Here is a 20,105-nt window from a genome sequence, read left to right on the forward strand (position 1 = left end):
TTATTTATTTATTTATTTTTTTGCTTGATAGATGATAAGCAGTCAAATGTAGGGAATTACTCCAGCACCAGTTTGTGGCGCATTGATAAGAGCAGTGGTGCGTTCGGCCGGTAGGGGGCAGTGGAGTCCTCGTGACGCTCAGAGACGGGCGGAAACCGTAGAAGAAGAAGACGCCAGTTTGTAGCGGCAATGAAAGGACAGCGTGCTACCTACATTTTGAGTAAAACATAAGTAAAGTCAACATTAGCGGTAATAACTATCAAAGTCCAGGACGAGCGTGATTTTATCTTCAGAAGAGACTCGTAGGACTGCGTCGGGAAGATGTCTTTGTTTTGTGCAAGTAAGTGGAGTTGAATTCATTCATATGACGGAGGCGGTGTAGGTTAGCTAGGCACCGCGCTAATGCTACTAGCTACTTTAGCTAGCGTTAGCGGCCATGCAGTGCCGCCTTCCACTCATGGTAGTTCACTCATCTTGCTTGTGATTGTTTCATTGTTGCAATCGTGTGGGTTTTAAGCTGTTACTGCATTTTATCCCAGTCTCCAACGAGGTGCCGGAGCACCCGTGCGTCTCCCCGGTGTCCAACCAGGTGTTTGAGCGCAGGCTAATCGAGAAGTACATCGCAGAGAATGGGACGGACCCGATGAACGGACAACCCTTGTCTGAGGAACAGCTCGTAGATATTAAAGGTAAACTACATGGAGTTGCTGGAGAAATACACCCATGTGCCAGTTTATTAGGTAACATAACACCTAGCTAAAAATAAGACAGTTCTGTGCAAGAGCCCTTTAACACATCCTGCTGTAAGAAGCTGTAACAAGTGAAGGTTTGCCATAAAAACGTATTGATTGTTGAAATAATTGAAGATGAGATTTGTCTATTGATAACGTGCTTAAATTGACCAATGTTTTAGCCATTGTGATTTCTTAAGGTATGTTTGGGCAAATATCACATGTTGTACTTGCTGTATTAACTCAAAAACAAATCCTCTACAGTAGACTACAGCAAGTATGACTTGCACTTTTATTCCATCGTGTCTTGATCGTGTCTTTGAAAATCGCTATAAGTGGACAAGACTAACTTGATTAATGAATAAGTGTGAGACTGATTGTTCATAACATGAGCAACTTTTCTGTTTTAGTGTCCCATCCTATTAGACCAAAGGCTCCATCAGCAACAAGCATTCCTGCCATTCTCAAGTCTCTTCAAGATGAGTGGGTAAGTATTGTTAACCTTGTGGAGGTGGCAAAAGATGAATCCACAACAACACACCATGTTACCCAGAATAGCTTTCTTGAATCAGGAAGTGGGTTTGTCTTTTAAGGCGAGTTTTCAGATATTTTTTTAAGTTATCTGAACCTGAGTTGGAGCCGAATCTACCAGTCTTGGATTTGGTAGTCCACAATGCAGTGCATATTCTGTCTTGGCTGAGAAATTAAAACATGTGTCTCCCCGGTTGTTTTTGTAAACCACTCCATGAATTATTTGCCAAGTTGATAATTGCAAATGTGCTTGTAATACATATACAGTAGTTGGGAGGTGCATTTTTTTTGTTTTATCCTTTTTAAAATATTGATTTCAGTCAACAAGAAAAGTTTCCTTATCCTGTTTCCTCTTTTCTGTTTTAGGATGCTGTTATGCTTCACAGCTTCACCCTGCGGCAGCAGCTGCAGACTACTCGCCAAGAATTGTCTCATGCCCTCTATCAACATGATGCCGCCTGCAGAGTCATCGCTCGACTCACCAAAGAGGTCACTGCTGCCAGAGAAGGTGAGTGGGCAGCAGTGTTCGTGTCCTCTACTGCAGGGCTTAATTCCAGTCGTCAAGCACATCAGCTCTCCAGAATCTGCTCCATACCAACATAAGCACTGCATAATATTGTAAGACAATGTGTTCCTTACAAGATCTTTTTTTTTTCTCTTCACAGCTCTTGCCACACTCAAGCCCCAGGCTGGATTGGTTGCCCCTCAGGCTGTCCCAGCCTCTCAACCAGCTGCAGCAGTGAGTGACTGACTCTTAATCCCATACTGATCAGGAATGATAATCATAAGCTTTTACCATACTTCCTCTTGACAATCTCTTATCTGTATTTCAGGGTGCTGGTGGAGAGCCTATGGAGATTAGTGAACAGGTGGGAATGACCCCAGAGATCATCCAGAAGGTACGTTGTTTTTTTTTGTTGCATTAATCATTATTTGGCACTAAACTTTCCATTTTTTTTTAATCAGGTCTAAGATGTGTTTCAATGTGCCTTTTTTCTGTTTGCAGCTTCAAGACAAAGCTACCATCCTCACTACAGAAAGAAAGAAGGTATTATACTGCTCTTTTACTTTGCTACATTATCTATAACTGTTGTGATACTGTGTTATATACTGCCACACTCCTTAAACTGTTTAACTTTATTCCTCCAGAGAGGAAAAACTGTGCCAGAGGAGCTGGTTAGAGCTGAAGATCTCAGCAAATACCGCCAAGTGGCCTCACATGCTGTAAGTTTAGGTTTCTGTATATTTGAGTATAAGTTACTTTTTTAAACCAGAAGACTGAAAAAGTACTCAACATGAGCTCTCTTTGTTGCCTTCAGGGTCTTCATAGTGCCAGTGTCCCTGGTATTCTTGCTCTGGATCTGTGTCCCTCAGACACCAACAAAGTCCTCACTGGTATGTTTGTCTAATCAATTCCTCAGTTGTATTTTTCAATTTTAAAGGTTTTTGTGATTTGTTTACACGCTACAAGTGATTTTGAAGACTTAATCTGATATCGACCCTCGTGTGTTGGTCAGGTGGAGCTGATAAGAACGTGGTGGTGTTTGACAAGAATGAGGAGCAGATTGTGGCAACACTGAAGGGTCACACCAAGAAGGTCACCTCTGTCATTTACCATCCATCGCAGGTAACATTTGCTTCGATTCAAACATCAACCAGACCAATCGTTCTTCTGTGTCAGCACGTCTGAGGAAAAAGAAGAGTTTGACTTATTTAGACATGTTCAGTATGATCTGTTATTCTTATGCCTTGTTTGTTCTTTTTTGATCCCTCGCATCCTTGCTGTCTTTCCCCCTTTAGTCGGTGGTCTTCTCTGCATCTCCAGACAACACCATCCGTGTGTGGTCCGTCACCGGGGGCAACTGTGTCCAGGTGGTGCGTGCCCACGATGCAGGTGTCACTGGACTCTCCCTACACGCTACTGGGGACTACCTGCTCAGCTCCTCTGAGGATCAGGTGTGTGAGCAATTTGACAAAAATTACAAACAGACCTCATGCTGTATTTACACATGTATGTATTGTAACACTTAAGTACAGGCGATGTCTTCATTGATTAACTGTGTCACACCACTGACTTTTCATATTTTATTTCTTCTTTGTTGTGCAGTACTGGGCCTTCTCTGATATCCAGACTGGTAGAGTCCTTACCAAAGTTACTGATGAAAGTGCTGGCTGTGGTAAGTTCCTCTATGTTCACTTATAGGCAGTCTGAATAAGTGCCCTTCTGCTCCAGGTGGTAATCTTTCTGTCCCCCCCTTCAGCTCTCACCTGTGCTCAGTTCCACCCTGATGGTCTCATTTTTGGCACCGGAACGGCTGATTCCCAAATCAAGATCTGGGATCTGAAGGAGCGCACCAATGTGGCCAACTTCCCAGGCCACTCTGGCCCCGTCACTTCCATTGCTTTCTCTGAGAACGGATACTATCTGGCCACAGGTTAGAACTACTGACGGCATTTTTGATTGTTCCTGTTTATCTTTGATGTGCAGATGTTTTTCATCAGATTGCAATGCTGCAGGAATATTGGGGGGGAAAAACGGCGCACACATCACATTACTAGGCCTTCTCTGATATACTGACCTATCCTCAGAGCATCTTCAGCCCTTGATTTTGCACTTAGATCTGGAACTGTGTATTTAATGTTTAAAATGCCCTAACATCCTTGTCTGGTGCTGCGCTCCAGGTGCCCAGGATAGCTCGCTGAAACTGTGGGATCTAAGGAAACTGAAGAACTTCAAGACCATCACTCTGGACAACAACTACGAGGTAAAAAAAGAAGGATGATGGGTATTTCCCCTATGAAATGAATGGATTGAAGATTTTGGAATTGATTTTGTTGCACAGAGTTGGATGAAAAGATCGATTCTGTACTCGTGTCTATACACCGAAAATTAAGCTTGAGGAAGGTATTTCTTGGCTCATCACGATGACATCTAGGAAGTCACTGCGCTTGGAGAGAAATAGTTACCGCATGTTAAACATCAACTTGGCACTTGTTTGTGTTTGAGTATGGATTAAACAAACCACATAAATGTGGTAACTAGAATGCCACACATTACAGCGTATACCTCTGCCAAGGCCTAACAGTTCCCTTTACTTCAATCAAGGCTATATTTAAATATGATCCAGATTTTTATGAGGATCTGCATTAGATCTGTCCTTTGTCCGGATCTGCACCAAAAGTTACTGGGGTCTGTTGTGGGCCGAGACCCATCCCCCACCAAGTTTCATGGAAATCCATGTGGTAGTTTTTGTGTAATAGCTGCAGACCAGCAGGCACGGGTGAAAACATAACCTCTTTGGAGGTGGTACTTATTAAAATGTGTAAAGTGTGTGCTGGTAGGTAAATTGTGATAACTCAGGAGAGAACCAGGCTAGCACTTTACCTCTGCTTTCATGTCTTAATGCTAAGCTAAGCTAACCACTTTAGCTTCATATTTACCATGAGGACACGAAAATGGTATTGAATTTTGCATCTTATTCAATCTATTTCATGTTATCTCGCACTAAGATGATTTAAAGTAAGAGTGATCAGTGATACTAATAGGAAATGTGTGCTTGGTCCACATATATCCTGTCTGTGAATTTAACTGCAGCACAGAGCATGTAAGGAATAATTTTGTACATATTAACACTGCGTTGGATCTTTTCTCTTTTCTTGGCTGCCGCTCTGTGATTGAGTCTCATTCCTTTTTTTTTTTTTCCTGTTACAGGTGAAGTCCCTTGTGTTTGACCAGAGTGGTACCTACCTGGCTGTAGGAGGGTCTGACATCCGTGTCTACATCTGCAAGCAGTGGTCTGAGGTCCTCAACTTCACAGGTGAGTGGGGAAAAAATGCCTAGTCTCTAGTATGCATTTCACATGTCACATAGTGTTTGCTTTGTGAAAGTAGCAGATTTCTGACTTTTCTTTTTCCTCTCAAATCGTAGACCATTCAGGATTGGTGACTGGAGTGGCCTTTGGAGAGAACGCCCAGTTCCTGACCTCTGCAGGAATGGACAGAAGTCTCAAGTTTTACAGTTTGTAGAAAAAGATAAATTCAGGATGAAAGGAGGAAAACAACTGAAAGGAGCATATACTTGTCTCTGTCTAAGCAGTCACGATCCTGGACACTGACTCAGCATAGACCTGTAATTTTTAGAAAAAGACAACAAAAAATCACTGCTAACTTTGCTTCATTAGTGTTTGTCCATAAATAAGATCCCATAAAATGACCACCGCAGCCACGGTTAGGACAACATGTTTGTTTGCATTGTGAGACTGAAGTGTAAATGATGTGAAAGATACAGAAGCCAGTGTAATGTTCCTGTCTGATTTGCAAGGAAATATGATTTTGCTGTAGTATTTGTTTTTTGTGTGTGTGGGGATCTAAAGTTGCTTATAATACAACTCCAGTGTTATAGTACACTGTTGGGACTAATTGGTGTGACCGCAATCTGCTTTGATCCATAATGTAGACCAGCTTCATTACAGTATCTTTAGGACGACATGAAAATACTTTGTAGTGATGTACAATACAGCTAAGAAGAAAATGAACCGGTGTATGAGATTCATGTTCCTCTGTGAAAAATTTAGTCTCGTTTAACCTCCCTTTACTTTCATTTCCCATTTCATTTGCGTTCATTTAAACATTTGTCTTTTTTCAATTGTATATTTCTCATTACTTGCTATTTTACCTGTTGCAACTCTGTCCTTTTACAATAAAATAAAATATCTTTTGTATTGCCATTCATCTGTTCGTCAGATCAAGGGCACTGTTGTGTCCACTAAAGGAATGCATATCACTGCTTTGTTGTGTAGTCGCCCATAGATGGCTTGTGATTTTAATTTGTTGCACATCATACAATGACAGAGTCAAACTATAACTGGTGTTTGTTATTTGTAGTCCTCCCCACGACACGCCAATGAGTGTTTTGCTTCCTGTTTCTTAACTTGGTTGATTCAGCTTCACCTTGCAAAATGATGGACGGCAGTTTTCACATTCATCTGATGAGGTTAATGTTTATGGTCTCGTTTTAAGACATTGCAGCAAGTTTCATGTTCCAGTAAGACACTAACACAATTGTGAATCATGTCGTGCACTGAGAAATGACTTCACAACAGTAGGAGGCATCATGTGTCCAGTAGTTAAACTTTTTAAATGGTAAATATTTGCATTATCATAAATTTTGCATTTTTCGTTGAGAGACACAGAGTAGAGATAACTTTATGAATCCATTTATCAAACTCAAACTTCAAAATGCAAATCAAAGAGCCACTGCTGCATCCAAAAGCAGATTAATGTCCATTCAAAGTTCCTTTGGTTTTCATGTTTTAGAGGACAAAGGGATCCTGCATGCCCATCCTGCTTTGGCAAAAACCACAGCCCCACCCAGGTGCATCACGGTCCTACACCTATACTTCCATCTTTAAAAAACCTAGGTGCCCACAGATCCCAAATTCCCAAACAAAACAAAAATACTAACTAGACAAAAACAAACATGCTAAACAAGGAAATAATATAACTAAACAAATATTTTGTCAAAGAAAATGCAATCAAACTGTAATCTAAATAAAGCAAACATCTAGAATAATCAAACAAAAAGTAAAGGAGCTACAAGTAAGTTATTTACATGTACGTTTACTCGGTGTACTTCTATCGACTTGGTCCATTATCATATCTGATATTCAGCATTTTTGTCATCATTGTTGCTGATAAAATACATTTTAATGCAGCACACCAACTGCAAGGCAACTAGTAGCTGAAGTTAACAAATACATTTATTGGAGTAAAAGTACAATATTTGCCTCTAAAATGTAGTGGAGTGGAAGTATAAAGTAGCAGAAAATGGAGATACTCAAGTACTTCAGTACAGTACTTGAGTAAATGTACTTAGTTACATTCCATCACCGATTACCAAGGCCATGCTCACCACAGGAAACACATTTTTTAGGGGGTAATGTGACCTCGTGTTTGATCTTCTCTGGCACACGATGTTGTTTTGAACCTCACGGAGGTCATTTCTTCCAAAGTGGCCGAAATCTTCCTGCACTGCTCACTGCTGAGGGAGCCACCGTGACGGGAGCAGTGGACGAGTGGAGACGGAAGAGGTTTGGGACGCGGCCCACAGTTAAATGAGAGTCATGCCACTAATTTAATCACGGTGTCGCTTAGCAACCACTGTTTAGCAAAAGCCCAGAGGCGCGCACATGACACGTATTACCCCGGGATGTAATGATATTAATCACTCAGCTAAGTTTAGATGTTAAACTCCGTCGACTCGTCCGCATCGAGCTCGTGTTTACCGCCTTTACCGCCAAATGAAACCTCGACCCCTCGCGGCCAAACGAGAGACGAACGTCGACCGTCACGTGAGGCCGCAGTAACGTGACTCTGAGCAAACGGGAAGTGTGAGCCGACAGTCGACAACTTCTCATAAACACGGCTGGTTTGTCCCGGTTAGCAGTCACCGGTCAGTCCGTCGGTACGCTGCCGGACAGCCTGGAAGACAGCGGGTTGGAGTCCAGCGGATTGTACGAGGCAGACAGGTGAGATACTCGGTTATTCAGCGTCATTTTGTGCCCGTACGAAGCTGCTTTTATCCACCGTGAATGAACCGCTATTGTGATTTCAAATCAAAACCCTACAACTACTTTTCTTGTTTTTACTTTTCTCCCGAATCACTCAGAACCGCTCGTCTTTGGTTGTACAACGTTACGTTACTATCATTTCAGTGTCGCTTCATTGTTATCGCGTGACACTAAAAACGAAACTTAGGCTACTTGTCCTTGTTCTGATCATTATAGTGACAAACATGTAGGTCCTGTAACGTTAGAGGTGAAACAGCTAGGATTATTATTATTATTCAAGTACCTCTGGAAATATTTTTGTATACTTTTATTAATGTGTTTTTAGTTCCCTGAATGTTTGTTGAGGTAACGTTTAATTTTCATACACTTTATAACTTAAAGGAGACATATAATGGTCATTTTCAGGTTTACAATTTTATTTTGGGTTACTACTAGAATAGATTTACATACTTTAATGCTCAAAAAACGCATCATCATGTCTGAAACGCTCTTTTCTAGCTCCTGGCTCTTAAGTACCCTCCTCCTGAATACCCAGTGTCCTCTGATTGGTCAGCTCACACACGCCTGAGCCAGCCCCGCTAACAACAACAGCAGAGCAGCTGCGCTAAATTAATCCTTACGTGCCAAACTAGCCGCTGGGCATAAATTATGCAAATGTGTGACATGGTGATGTCACAGAGTCACAGAATTAATGGCGGCACTACTGACGAGGTGTTTCAGATGAAGCCCTCGGGAAGAGCGCCACGCTTTGAAGCCAACTCTCCAAGTGGTCAAACCGTGAAGTTACATCGTCGCGTGATGCACTGCGGCCCAGAAATACTTTTCCCATAAGCTTACATTGTGAGAGAAGTGGCTGTAAAACGATGCATAATTTTCTTTTGCATCCGAAAACCGTAAGTTAGCCGGCTCGGTCGGTGGAAGTCTCTCGTCTCTAGAATGAATGGGGTCTCCGCCTCCAACTCTGTGTCCAGATTTTATTATAACATCCTCGGTTTCAGGCACTTCAGGAGCAGTGTTTTCTGTGCGAACTTTGAGCTTTGTAACTTCCAAGACCTTTTACATGCACAATAACCTATAAAGGAAAGGAAAAACTGAAAAAGCATAATAGTTCTCCTTTAATACAATCAATTAGTTGTCAGTTTAAAGGCACACCTAGCTAAAACTAGCGAAGTCTGACACCACTGCCTCGCTAAATTACCTTCTCAAAGGTTATAATATTGAATAAAAGTGTTGATTCAATTTCATGGTCATTTTGGAGGCTGTCCTGTAGTTTTCTCCACCCCATTTATATCAATGAGGCGAGTCTAAATTTAACGCAGTACAGCTCGAGGTCAGCTACAGCCTCCAAAATGACCACAAACTTAAATCAACACCTCTCTAAACACAGTTTCAGTGCATCAGTTCTAGATATGCCTGTGCAACAATGGAAATCCCAAGCCGATCATCAGTCAGGGGGACTTGATGCTTCCCCTTTTATACGCTTCTACGTTGTCACTGAAAGCTTTTAGTTTCCCAACTGAAAACAGATGCCCTTTGTGAACTGTTCACTCTTTACTTCCTCTCCTCTTCACTCGAGGGCATCATTATTATTCATTTGAACTTGTTTTCTTGGTGCTGTGCAGGCAGCGATGGGCTCCATGTTTCGCAGTGAGGAGGTGTGCCTGGTGCAGCTCTTCCTTCAGTCCGGCTCGGCCTACAATTGTGTCAGTGAGCTGGGGGAGCTGGGCCTGGTGGAGTTCAGAGACGTGAGTAACTGAAACATCTGATTTAGCTCTTTATGATATTGTGTTGAAAAGCTCAGAGTCCACTAGTCAGCTACAAACAGTGGATTGAGTTCAAGCCTGTTTTAAATTATTGTTTTGTTGCAGAGCTGCAACAATTAATTGATTTGTTATCAAATATTGATTTTGAAAATCAATTAATCATTTTGAGCAATTTTAAAGAAAAAGAAGTCAAAACTTCCTGATTCCAGCTTCTTAAATGTGCATATTTTCTGATTTCGTTACTCCTCTATGACAGTAAACTGAATATCTTTTGGGTTGTGAACAAAATAAGACCTTTGAGGATGACATCTTGGCCTTTGGGAAACACTAATTGACATCTTTCACCATTTTAGAGTACAAATGATGCTTTGAGTCACTGTGAGACGGCAACATTTTCCTTCTCTCTTCTTGTGATCAGATGAACATGAGTAACCCTGTCGCTCTCTTCCTCTCTCCACTGCTCTTATGTTTTAGTTAAATCCGAATGTGAACGCCTTTCAGAGGAAGTTTGTCGGCGAGGTCAGACGATGCGAGGAACTAGAGAAAACTTTTAGTAAGTATCAACTCATTGTTCCCCACCTATATTTTCATCCATGTTCTTTGTTAACTACTTTTGCTTACTGTCCTTTTTTATCTGCCCTTCAGCCTTCCTGGAGCAGGAGATCAATCGCTCCCTGTCCCCACCCTTGCAGGGTCCCCTCCCTCCACCATGCCCGACACCGTTGGCCCCTCAGCCCCGCGAACTCATCACCATAGAGGAGGAGAGCGAGAGGCTGGCCAGAGAGCTCAAAGAGGTGAGTGCTTAAAATAAGGCTGAGAAGAGCCTCTACTGTCTCATTACTACAATAGCAAAAGAGGTTGATCTTATTGGCTTGACAGATTTTTGATTGTGTGTGTGTCTCACTAGGTGTCCAGGAACAGAGATAGCCTACGGGCTCAGCTGACCCAGCTCTGTCAGTACAGAGGTGTCCTGACCAGAACACACTCTCTCACAGCCTCACAGGTGGTTTAAACTATTTGTTCTTTAATTATTATGTTGTAATGAGCAAACTGATGTCTGCAAACTTAATTGCAAACTAAAACAACTACAAAAAAAATACATTTTCCTTTCCGTTTCCTCTCACAGGCACCACCACCTGTACTGGAAAGCCAAGGCCTGTTTGATAACCGCCAAGATGTCCACCTCAGGTAGATCTCGATTGCTTAAATGCCCATCATGTGCTTTTTTTTAGTCTACATTTAACACAGTTTAACCCTGCAATCTCCGCTCTGGTAGTTTTGTGGCAGGAGTGGTCCACCCTTGGAAGGTCCCCTCATTCGAACGGTTGTTATGGCGTGCATGTCGCGGTTATATTATCGTGGATTTCAGAGAAATGGAGGATCGACTTGAGCATCCAGACACGGTGGGAACTTGGAGACAGAGAGAGAGAGAGAGATGGCTGAGAGATTGATGTGAAAGTTATTTCTGTTACAGGAACAGTCTCTGATGATTTGTCACATCTAATAAGTTTTCTTATTGGAATTTTATCACATCTGTTCGCTGTTTCTTTCTTCGTTTTCAGGGGGAAATGGTGCAATGGACAGTGTTTCTCATTTCCTACTGGGGAGATCAGATCGGACAGAAAGTCAAGAAGATCTGTGATTGGTGGGTAAACATGTTCTTCAGTTTGATTTGTTTTTGTTTTTTTCAGTGTAGATTTCCACACTGCTGCGTCTGTTGAAGCTGTTAAATATTTTGATTTCCCCTCCTCACAGCTTCCGCACACAGACATTTGCGTACCCTGAGAGTACTGCTGAGAGAGAGGAGATTCTCCAGGGACTTCAAGGCAGAATTGAAGACATCAAATCAGTAAGTTCAAGCACAGGACATTGATACAATCACCAGGATCTGTCCTTTTTGTGTAATGTCTGTATCACACTTGAAAAAGCTAGAAGGTACAAAAATAACAGTAATGTAATCTCACTTCCCTGTTCTGCAGGTGTTGTCTCAGACCGAGGCCTTCCTGCAGCAGCTGCTGATGCGGGCGGTGGCTGCGCTGCCCCAGTGGAAGGTGCGGGTGCAGAAGTGTAAGGCGGTTCAGATGGTGCTGAACCTCTGCAGCCCTTCCGTCACTGACAAATGCCTGATCGCTGAGGCCTGGTGTCCCACTGCCAAGCTGCCAGAACTGCAGAGCGCTCTGAGAGAGGGAGGGGTAAGACAGTGGAGAGCAGCAGAAAGTTGTAGATGAGGCTTTAAATAAATTAATAAATAACTTAATATTTCCCCATTCTCAGAGGAAGAGTGGCAGTGGGGTCGATTCTTTCTACAACCGCCTGCCTTCCTCCACCCCTCCACCCACCCTGTTCCCCCTCAACTCTTTCACAGCTGGTTTCCAAAACATTGTTGATGCCTATGGAGTGGCCAGCTACCGTGAGGTCAATCCAGGTACGTCGGCACACTAGGGCTCCAATTTATGATTATTTTTATTAGAGATTAAGCTACCAATTATTTTCACATTTCATCATTTATATTCTCGTCACATTTACACAGAGCCCAAAGTGATGTCTTTAAATTGCTTATTTTGTCCAACCAACAGCTCAAAAGATAGAAGTTAGATATTTACTATCATAGATGACGCAAATCCTTACATTGAAGAAGCTGGAACAACCAAATGTTTTGACATTTTTGCTTAAAAAAATGACTACTATCAAAACAGTTTGCAATTAATTTTCTTTCAACCAACTAACTGCTTAATTGACTAATTGTTGCAGTTCTGCAGCACATCACTTAAAAAGTTTCTTCATTCAGAGGCCAGAGAGTGCTCAGCCTCACGTGTTTTTAAACAAGTATAGTGAAGTCTTTTCTCTCGATGTCTCTGCAGCGGTGTACACCATTATCACATTCCCCTTCCTGTTTGCTGTGATGTTTGGGGACGTGGGTCATGGTTTACTGATGACGCTGGCTGCCCTGTGGATGGTCCTTGAGGAGAAGGACCCCAAACTGAGGAACAACAACAACGAGGTAACACACACACACGCATACACACACTCAAGCTCAACACAAGGATAAGAATTGTGAAGGGTTATATAGCATGTTTCTAAAATCTGATTCAAATCCCTTAAAGATGTCTAAAAACAACAATGTTCAAACCCAGAGAAATCCCAAATTCTACTCCAGGTATCAGTGCATTTTATCTGGTTGCTATAACTTCCAGGAAACATCAGCTGATACGTCAGATGTACTCATCTTAAATGATGTTCACAGAGATCAGTGAAATTACATATATGAGAAACAAGCATTGCCTGATTGGGAGCTTTATAAGATCACAAACACTTTCTTATGACTATATGTTTTCTTTAAAATAAAGAAAAAAATAGATGTAATATTTCCGCAAATCAACTGTGAAAGAAAAGACCTGAAGCACGTCTTTGACCTTCTGTGTGCGTTTCAGATCTGGAGGATGATGTTCGGAGGACGGTATCTGATTCTGCTGATGGGACTGTTCTCTATCTACACGGGCGCCATTTACAACGAGTGCTTCAGCAGAGGCCTCTCTACCTTCACCTCAGCGTGGCACGTCGGCCCGATGTTCGACAAGAACATATGGAAGTGAGGACATTTCAGACCTTCAGGCTTAACTTCTTGTTTTTATTGTTTCTTATCCATCTTACCTATTTGAATGTTATTTCTTTCAGTTCGTCCGTCCTGGCAGAGAACCAGTACCTGTCCATGGATCCTACTGTGGCTGGTGTTTTCACCAGCCCCTATCCATTTGGCATTGATCCGGTACGGCCATCACAATCCTTACACCTTCCGTCAAGGTCCATTTATTTTATGCTGCCATCTTGTTTGTCACTAAAGCCATCCTAATTTTGTCTTGTTCTCAGATCTGGGGATTGTCCAACAACAAACTGACTTTCCTCAACTCATATAAGATGAAGATGTCAGTCATCATCGGTATCATTCACATGACTTTTGGAGTCTCCTTGTCATTCTTCAACTACTGGTAAATCACCACGTTTCACTTTTTTTGGTCCTTTTTTGTTTCTTTTCATATTTATTCAGACTTTCCTTCACACGTTCTTGTTCCCCTGCTTTCCCTTGTTGTTGTTTTCTCCAGGCACTTTGGTCAGATCAGAAGTGTGTTCTTTGTGCTGATCCCTGAGCTGTTCTTCATGATTTCTCTGTTTGGCTATCTGGTCTTCATGGTGGTCTTCAAGTGGATCGTCTACACCCCCGCCCAGTCCCAAGAGGCTCCCAGTATACTTATCCACTTCATAGACATGTTCCTCTTCTCAGATAACCCTCAAAACCCACCGCTCTATACAGGACAGGTGTGTGTGTTGTCTTTTGACAAAATAGCTTGTGAAGGCAGTGCAGTTTGCCAGATAACTCACTTTACATGCTCCAGACAATTGTTTGAAGAAGTTAAAGTATATGCTATTTGTACTAAACAGACAACAACTTGCACAAACACAATTGTGTCTTTTACAATAACCTGCTAAAGTGAGCATGTGCTGCTCAAGGGTTTAACAGCTGGTCCTGTCACTGTTCACGTGTAGACTGTGGTGCAGAAGGTCCTGGTGGTGCTGGCAGTGTGTTCCGTCCCGGTCCTCCTGCTCGGGAATCCCACGAGTGAATACCTCTCACACAAGAGAAGACGACGGCAAGTGGTGAGTTTGTGTTTGACTGATCGTTTTTTAATCTTTTTTCGAGAGTTGGGTGTTTGTCCTGACAGATTTCTTGTCCTCTGTGACATCAGGAGGAAGACAGACGTCCGCTGGTGTCAGAAGACGGCTCCATCAACACCTGTCAGGGTGAGGTGGAGGGAGAAGCTGCACAGGAGGAGGTAAGAAAGAACCACGTGCAACTTAATTTACTAATCAGATTAAATGTACTGAGTGTTTAAACTGTGCTCTCTGCAGGAGTTTGATGCTGCAGATGTGTTCATGCATCAGGCCATCCACACCATCGAGTACTGCCTGGGCTGCATCTCCAACACTGCCTCTTACCTCCGACTCTGGGCTCTCAGTCTGGCACACGCACGTTAGTGGAACACAATACACACGATCACACTTCCATGATTCACACACATGCACACAGACTTCCTCTTAAACACACTCATACTCAGCCAGTTATTCACACACACATGATAGACTTTTTCCAAGCACTAATGGCTGTCTGATGGCAAGTTTTTATTTGTGTCCTCACAGAGCTTTCAGAGGTGTTGTGGGTGATGGTGATGCGTCTCGCCCTGAGGTGGCAGGGCTACGTGGGCTCTGTAATCCTCTTTCTGATTTTCGGCTTCTTTGCTATATTGACCGTCTCCATCCTGCTGATTATGGAGGGACTCTCGGCTTTTCTGCATGCGCTCCGTCTGCACTGGTAAGGATGGGAGGACGGAGGGTGACATGTGCCTAAAAATACTTGATTAAAATATATTTTTTTATGTTTATCCATATTATCTTGGTTGCTTCTAAACTTCCATGTCCATGTCTCACAAAGCAGGATTTATACATTATATACAGATAAGTACATAACTTACATCACCATTACATCACAAACAAAGACCTTTGTCTCTCATCCCAAGCTGCCAAAAAAAAGATTCCTTACCTAAAAGAAAGCAAGTTAAAATTATCATCCAACCAAAAGAATATTTAAAAATGACATTTTACTAAAAAGTGTTGCCTTTAAATCATCATACAACAAACAATTATCTTCAGTCTCACCTAAATCACATAACAAAGTCTAAACCTGTCTCTTCCTAGAGCTAATGGCAATACACCTACACAAAAGATCTTGAAGTTTTGGTTACATTTTTGCTTCAAATGGCTTTGTTAAAGTTGTTCTTAATCCAACAATATGTTTTATAAGTAGGGTTCTTATTAGGGCTGCACAGTGAATTGAAATATAATCAAAATAGCAATATGGCTATATGCAATATCCAAATCCCAAGAAGCTGTATTTTTTGATAAAGGTAAAATGTGTGAAAAAACAGCTTTATAATGAAGCACTGCAGAGATGTCCTGGCAATCTGCCATGAAACCATTTGGTTGAGTCATGGATTTTGCATGTGAATTTGACTTTTTGACTTCAGGGTGTGCAAGCTAATACAGTGTTCAGTCTTTTAGGTAGGATGAATGTGCTCCGTACATTTTGATATGGGTCATTTCATCCGAACTCACATGGGCCCTCAAGTAAAATTCATGTAAAAACCTTTATTAAATACATGGGACCTTGCAGCATCCTTTAGTACTCCAAATACTTTTTAAGTAATGATTTTTTAAGTTTGGCCCTTGGAGCTAAATTTAATCATTTTTGTGATATGTTCTATGTTTATTCTAAGTCTCACCAATTCATTTTTCCACTGGACTTCCAAGAAACCATAAAGAAACTTGGCAACATATGTTCATTTAAATAGTTGTTGCAGAATGATTACTATAATCATATTGATAAAATAAATCATGTTTTACCCAAGATGAAGACATTTTCATTTTCAAAATTTCATATCTTCACTAGTTTGTTTCTTTGTTGCCACCAAATTAGATTTTTTTCCTGACAGTGGTACCATACAAAAAAATGAGAACATCACCAAATCATTAATTTGTAAGTCAAAAATAATATTCAGCTTTAAGCCCAGTCTAGAATTAACCAGACAGGATTGCTGGACAGCGTTGGATTGTGCATTGTAGTTTGTATTTGCTGTTACGTGTTGACTTTGCTTCTCTCTCTTACAGGGTGGAGTTTCAGAACAAGTTCTACAGTGGATCAGGCTACAAGCTGAGCCCCTTCTCTTTCTCATCTCTCATCAATGCATCAGCTGCTATCTGATCGACCAACGATAACTTAATATTGCCAAACAGCTGTTAACTTATGTATATTATTCAGTACTTGGACTACAACGACATACATCAGAATGACTGTCTCTGGGTCTTAACAGTGGTATTCCATTGCCTGTTGTTTAATTCACCTGCACAATGATCAAGATGGAAAAGACTGTTATTTTTGCATCAGTAGAATGAGAATGAGTCCCTATATAATGATTACGGTTGCATTATATGAATTGAAAAAATTGTAATTTTGTATCCCCTTGCTCATTTTTTTTCACGTTGTGCACTGCTTTCTAATTACTTTTTCATTAGCTCAAGAATAGTAATCATTTATGAACGTATATGATAGACACCAATTTTGAAAAGGGAAAGCACATCAAATAATGAATCTGTTCTGCAGTTTAAGGGAATGTACGATTGTTGAATTGGTGTATTCTGCTTTAATTAGTAATTAGTCCTGTGGGCCTCTTCAAATAATGAGCAGGGAATTATCTGAATGATCTTCACGAGCCAAAGATACTTTTCCCTCATTGTCACGTCTTCCAAGCACAACACACAACCGGTATTTATTGGTAGTAAATGTTTTCTCATGTGCCTTACTGGAACTGAGTGCTTGTTTTTCCACTAAGTCTTTTTGGACGGATCATAACACTCATCATCATGCCACTATTTTGAATAAAACGGTATCTCTGTCTTGTTCCTCTGCCGGTTTGCACTGTAAAATGGATCAAATTTGAACTGGAATTAAATATGATTTTCTTGTGTAATCTTATTGTGAGAACTAATTTACTGAACTGTTGACCTCATCTGTTGCATATCATTGTGTCAAATATGTATCAGAGCTATCTGTAAAGTTTCCAATGATGGAAATAGTATTCAAATCCTTTACGTGAGTCTGAGTAAAACCACAATGTAAAAATACCAAAATATCAAGAGCAAAAGTTCCAAGTAAGCAGAGTGCTGCATGTAACACATTATTAATTCATTAACATGACAAGGGTGGAGCTACTTTTAACTACCCTTTATACCATTGGTAGGTTAATCTCAAGTACTGCCTCATCTTTAAGATGTGTTTTGTATGTAAAATCTGAATCTGTGAGCTAATAGTTACTGTAGCTGTCATATATGGTGTAAAAAATACCCCTGAAATGTAGTCAAGTATGTAAGTATCGAGTCAAAGGAGTAAAGTATAAGTATCTCTTAATTGCGGTACTTATTGTATTTACTCAGTAACTTTCTACCACTGAAAACTTAGTTGAGACTTGGACTAATTGACTTGAGTCACATGTCTGAAGGCAGAAGGGCAGAAATATAAAGCAAAACGCTTTTTATTCGGGATGACACGTAAGCGGAACGTTTCTGAAGCGCTGGTGTTTGTTTCTGTAAGCGTTGCTTCTACGGTAGCACCAAGTGACCCGGATGTTGTCCGAATGTCAAAGATGGCGCTTCACATGTCACGGTGAATCCTCCTTATTAAAAACAGTTATAAAACTATGTTTTCATATTTTTAAGGACATAACGCTTCAGCAGATGTTAGCATATTGACTTGACTTGTGTTGTAGTTGTTGAGGAGGAGATGGCTTTGAGCGAAATTAGTCGCAGTGTTCGGCTGTTGATAGGTCAAATTCAACGATGTCGTCCGATTGTGGCTACAAATCAGACAGGTGAGCTAAGATACGTTTTCCCTCTATGTATCATAGTTTATGAACAGTTATACCTTCTAACATATCCTTGCATTCATCTAGCTACAGCTGTTTAACGTTATCTAATTAACAGTTGTACTGTGTTAGCTCAAACTAGTTCAACTCAAATAAGGTTAGCTCACTTTAATCTCTGGGTCTGGTCCACTCATGAAATCTGCCTGTTGTCTGTCACCCAGCTCGGTGTCTGAGTCAGGCAGCCTCTCAGCCGGAGCCCAGCCCAGATGAAAATGAAGCCGTGAACCCGACCTTTGTGAACAGAAACCCCCGGAACCTTGAGCAGATGGCTCTGGCTGTGAAGGAGCGGGGCTGGAAGACGACCTGGCCCCACCGGGAGTTCTACCACAGGTCTGTGTTTAACTGTCACAAACCTTTGATGCCTCATAAAAGCTATTACGTAAAATCAGATGCCATCACACTGGACTTAAATGTCAATTTAATGTGTATTTCAGTAATCATCTTTGCATAAATGTGATTAAATAATGGCCTTTTAATTTAAATTTTGCCCCTAAAATTGTGTCAGTATTCAGAACATCACAGAATCTAATCATGGACCTACTCTTTATCACCCAGTCTGTATGAAACTGTGACTGGGCTGCATGTATGCAACCTATATTTAACCAGTTAAGTCCTACTTAGACGTTTCAAGGGGGACCAGAGTACATAAAAGTAGATCATGACTAAATAAATTCTAAAACTGTCCCCAATATCTATTTTTCTGACGCTGGATTCCTCCTGTCACTCCTGCTTTTGTTTTTTGTTTTGTTTTTTTACCATTTTTGTCTCTGATCTTTTCAGGTTGGTGTTTTCTCGCACCCAGCACCATGTGACGGCACAAGTGTTTTCCTGCAGCTCTCCTGTCCCGGTGGTCTCCTGCTCGACTAGGGAGTGGGCGTTGAAGAAGGAGTTGGCCACCACAACCTGCGTGGCAGCGTGTCAGGCTGTGGGAGAGGTGCTGGCACAAAGGTGTCAGCAGGCTGGCGTCACCAGGATGGTGTACAGGGCGATTCCCTGGACGTACCGCTCTGAATCTGTGAGTACATGCAGCTAGAACTGACGTTAGAGAATTGATTTGTATCTCCTTTTTTTATCATTAAAAGTGAAGATCACCCAAAAATGGAAATTCAGTCATTATCTACTCAACCCCATGCCAATGGGAAGTTGGGGGATGTTTCATATTCCACATAACATTTCTGGAGCGTTACAGAAAAACAGTGTTGCAGCATTCTCCTAATCAACTGAAGATGGGGACATGTTTTAAAACATTAAAAAACAAAACAAGTTGGATCTAATCGCTTGGAAATCTCAGGGATCCCGAATAGATTTCACAAAATGTAATTTACACTATTTTTTAAGCCAAAATCTTCACTGTTGCTGCTATGCTAAAAGTGTCTGAAGTGGGTGCACAAGCTTGACGGCGGGTTGCGGATGTAAATAACGTCTTTTTGGATTATAGAATTGGATTATGTACCATGAGCTGTATGGAGCCATTTTATTTGGTTGTTTGGGAGAAAGCTCCAATATTATTTTGCTGTGAAGCTGCAGAAATGTTTTGTGGACTACAAAACTTCACCTGACTTTCAGGCAGCATGAGGGTGAGTAGATACTGCCTAAATTTTCATTTTTGAGTGAACCCTTCCCTTAACTTATCTCTTGCTTTATGTTTGTCTTTAATTTTTCTCTTTCACAGGTTCAGTCGTTCAGGGCAGCAATGAAAGAGGGAGGTATCATCCTCAGTGAACCCCGAAGGAAATACGTTGGGACCTGAATTTAGGTGCCATCTATCATGTCTGTTGTTTTGTAAAAATGTCTTCTGAATCCCTTACTCTCTGCTCTTTGGTGAATTATGATTGTATTGCCCTGTCACTACAGTGAATGACAATATAAAGATAAACATAATGAATGATGAAAGTAAGGTTGCTTGTCCCTGTGCTTTGTTCCTTATGATAAAATGCTTTTGAACAGAAGCAGCTCTTCTCTGGTGTGTTATTTAATCAACAA

General features: G+C 41.3%; 3 protein-coding genes across 3 annotated transcripts; all 3 read left to right on the top strand.

The window, feature by feature from the left end:
* The first annotated feature begins 152 nt into the window (after positions 1 to 152).
* Positions 153 to 5,989, top strand: prpf19 (pre-mRNA processing factor 19). The gene is made up of 16 exons (XM_073486840.1): positions 153 to 340; positions 540 to 689; positions 1,142 to 1,218; positions 1,629 to 1,770; positions 1,928 to 2,001; positions 2,096 to 2,161; positions 2,269 to 2,310; positions 2,412 to 2,486; positions 2,582 to 2,657; positions 2,780 to 2,889; positions 3,063 to 3,218; positions 3,370 to 3,439; positions 3,524 to 3,697; positions 3,945 to 4,027; positions 4,975 to 5,080; positions 5,191 to 5,989. The coding sequence occupies exons 1-16, from the start codon at positions 322 to 324 to the stop codon at positions 5,286 to 5,288; spliced, it is 1,518 nt and encodes a 505-aa protein (XP_073342941.1). The 5' UTR covers positions 153 to 321; the 3' UTR covers positions 5,289 to 5,989.
* A 1,498-nt stretch (positions 5,990 to 7,487) lies between these two features.
* Positions 7,488 to 17,171, top strand: tcirg1b (T cell immune regulator 1, ATPase H+ transporting V0 subunit a3b). The gene is made up of 21 exons (XM_073486865.1): positions 7,488 to 7,789; positions 9,454 to 9,576; positions 10,069 to 10,147; positions 10,240 to 10,388; positions 10,502 to 10,597; positions 10,721 to 10,782; positions 10,871 to 10,997; positions 11,157 to 11,239; positions 11,350 to 11,443; positions 11,574 to 11,786; positions 11,869 to 12,019; positions 12,456 to 12,595; positions 13,026 to 13,183; positions 13,270 to 13,360; positions 13,462 to 13,580; positions 13,695 to 13,908; positions 14,137 to 14,247; positions 14,337 to 14,423; positions 14,500 to 14,620; positions 14,788 to 14,959; positions 16,312 to 17,171. The coding sequence occupies exons 2-21, from the start codon at positions 9,460 to 9,462 to the stop codon at positions 16,403 to 16,405; spliced, it is 2,478 nt and encodes an 825-aa protein (XP_073342966.1). The 5' UTR covers positions 7,488 to 7,789; positions 9,454 to 9,459; the 3' UTR covers positions 16,406 to 17,171.
* A 655-nt stretch (positions 17,172 to 17,826) lies between these two features.
* mrpl18 (mitochondrial ribosomal protein L18) lies at positions 17,827 to 20,071 on the top strand. The gene is made up of 4 exons (XM_073486980.1): positions 17,827 to 18,068; positions 18,284 to 18,452; positions 18,903 to 19,137; positions 19,795 to 20,071. The coding sequence occupies exons 1-4, from the start codon at positions 17,981 to 17,983 to the stop codon at positions 19,870 to 19,872; spliced, it is 570 nt and encodes a 189-aa protein (XP_073343081.1). The 5' UTR covers positions 17,827 to 17,980; the 3' UTR covers positions 19,873 to 20,071.
* The last annotated feature ends 34 nt before the right edge of the window (positions 20,072 to 20,105 follow it).

This window comes from Pagrus major, chromosome 18 (genome assembly GCF_040436345.1).
Source record: "Pagrus major chromosome 18, Pma_NU_1.0".
In the NCBI taxonomy this organism is placed as follows: domain Eukaryota; kingdom Metazoa; phylum Chordata; class Actinopteri; order Spariformes; family Sparidae; genus Pagrus; species Pagrus major.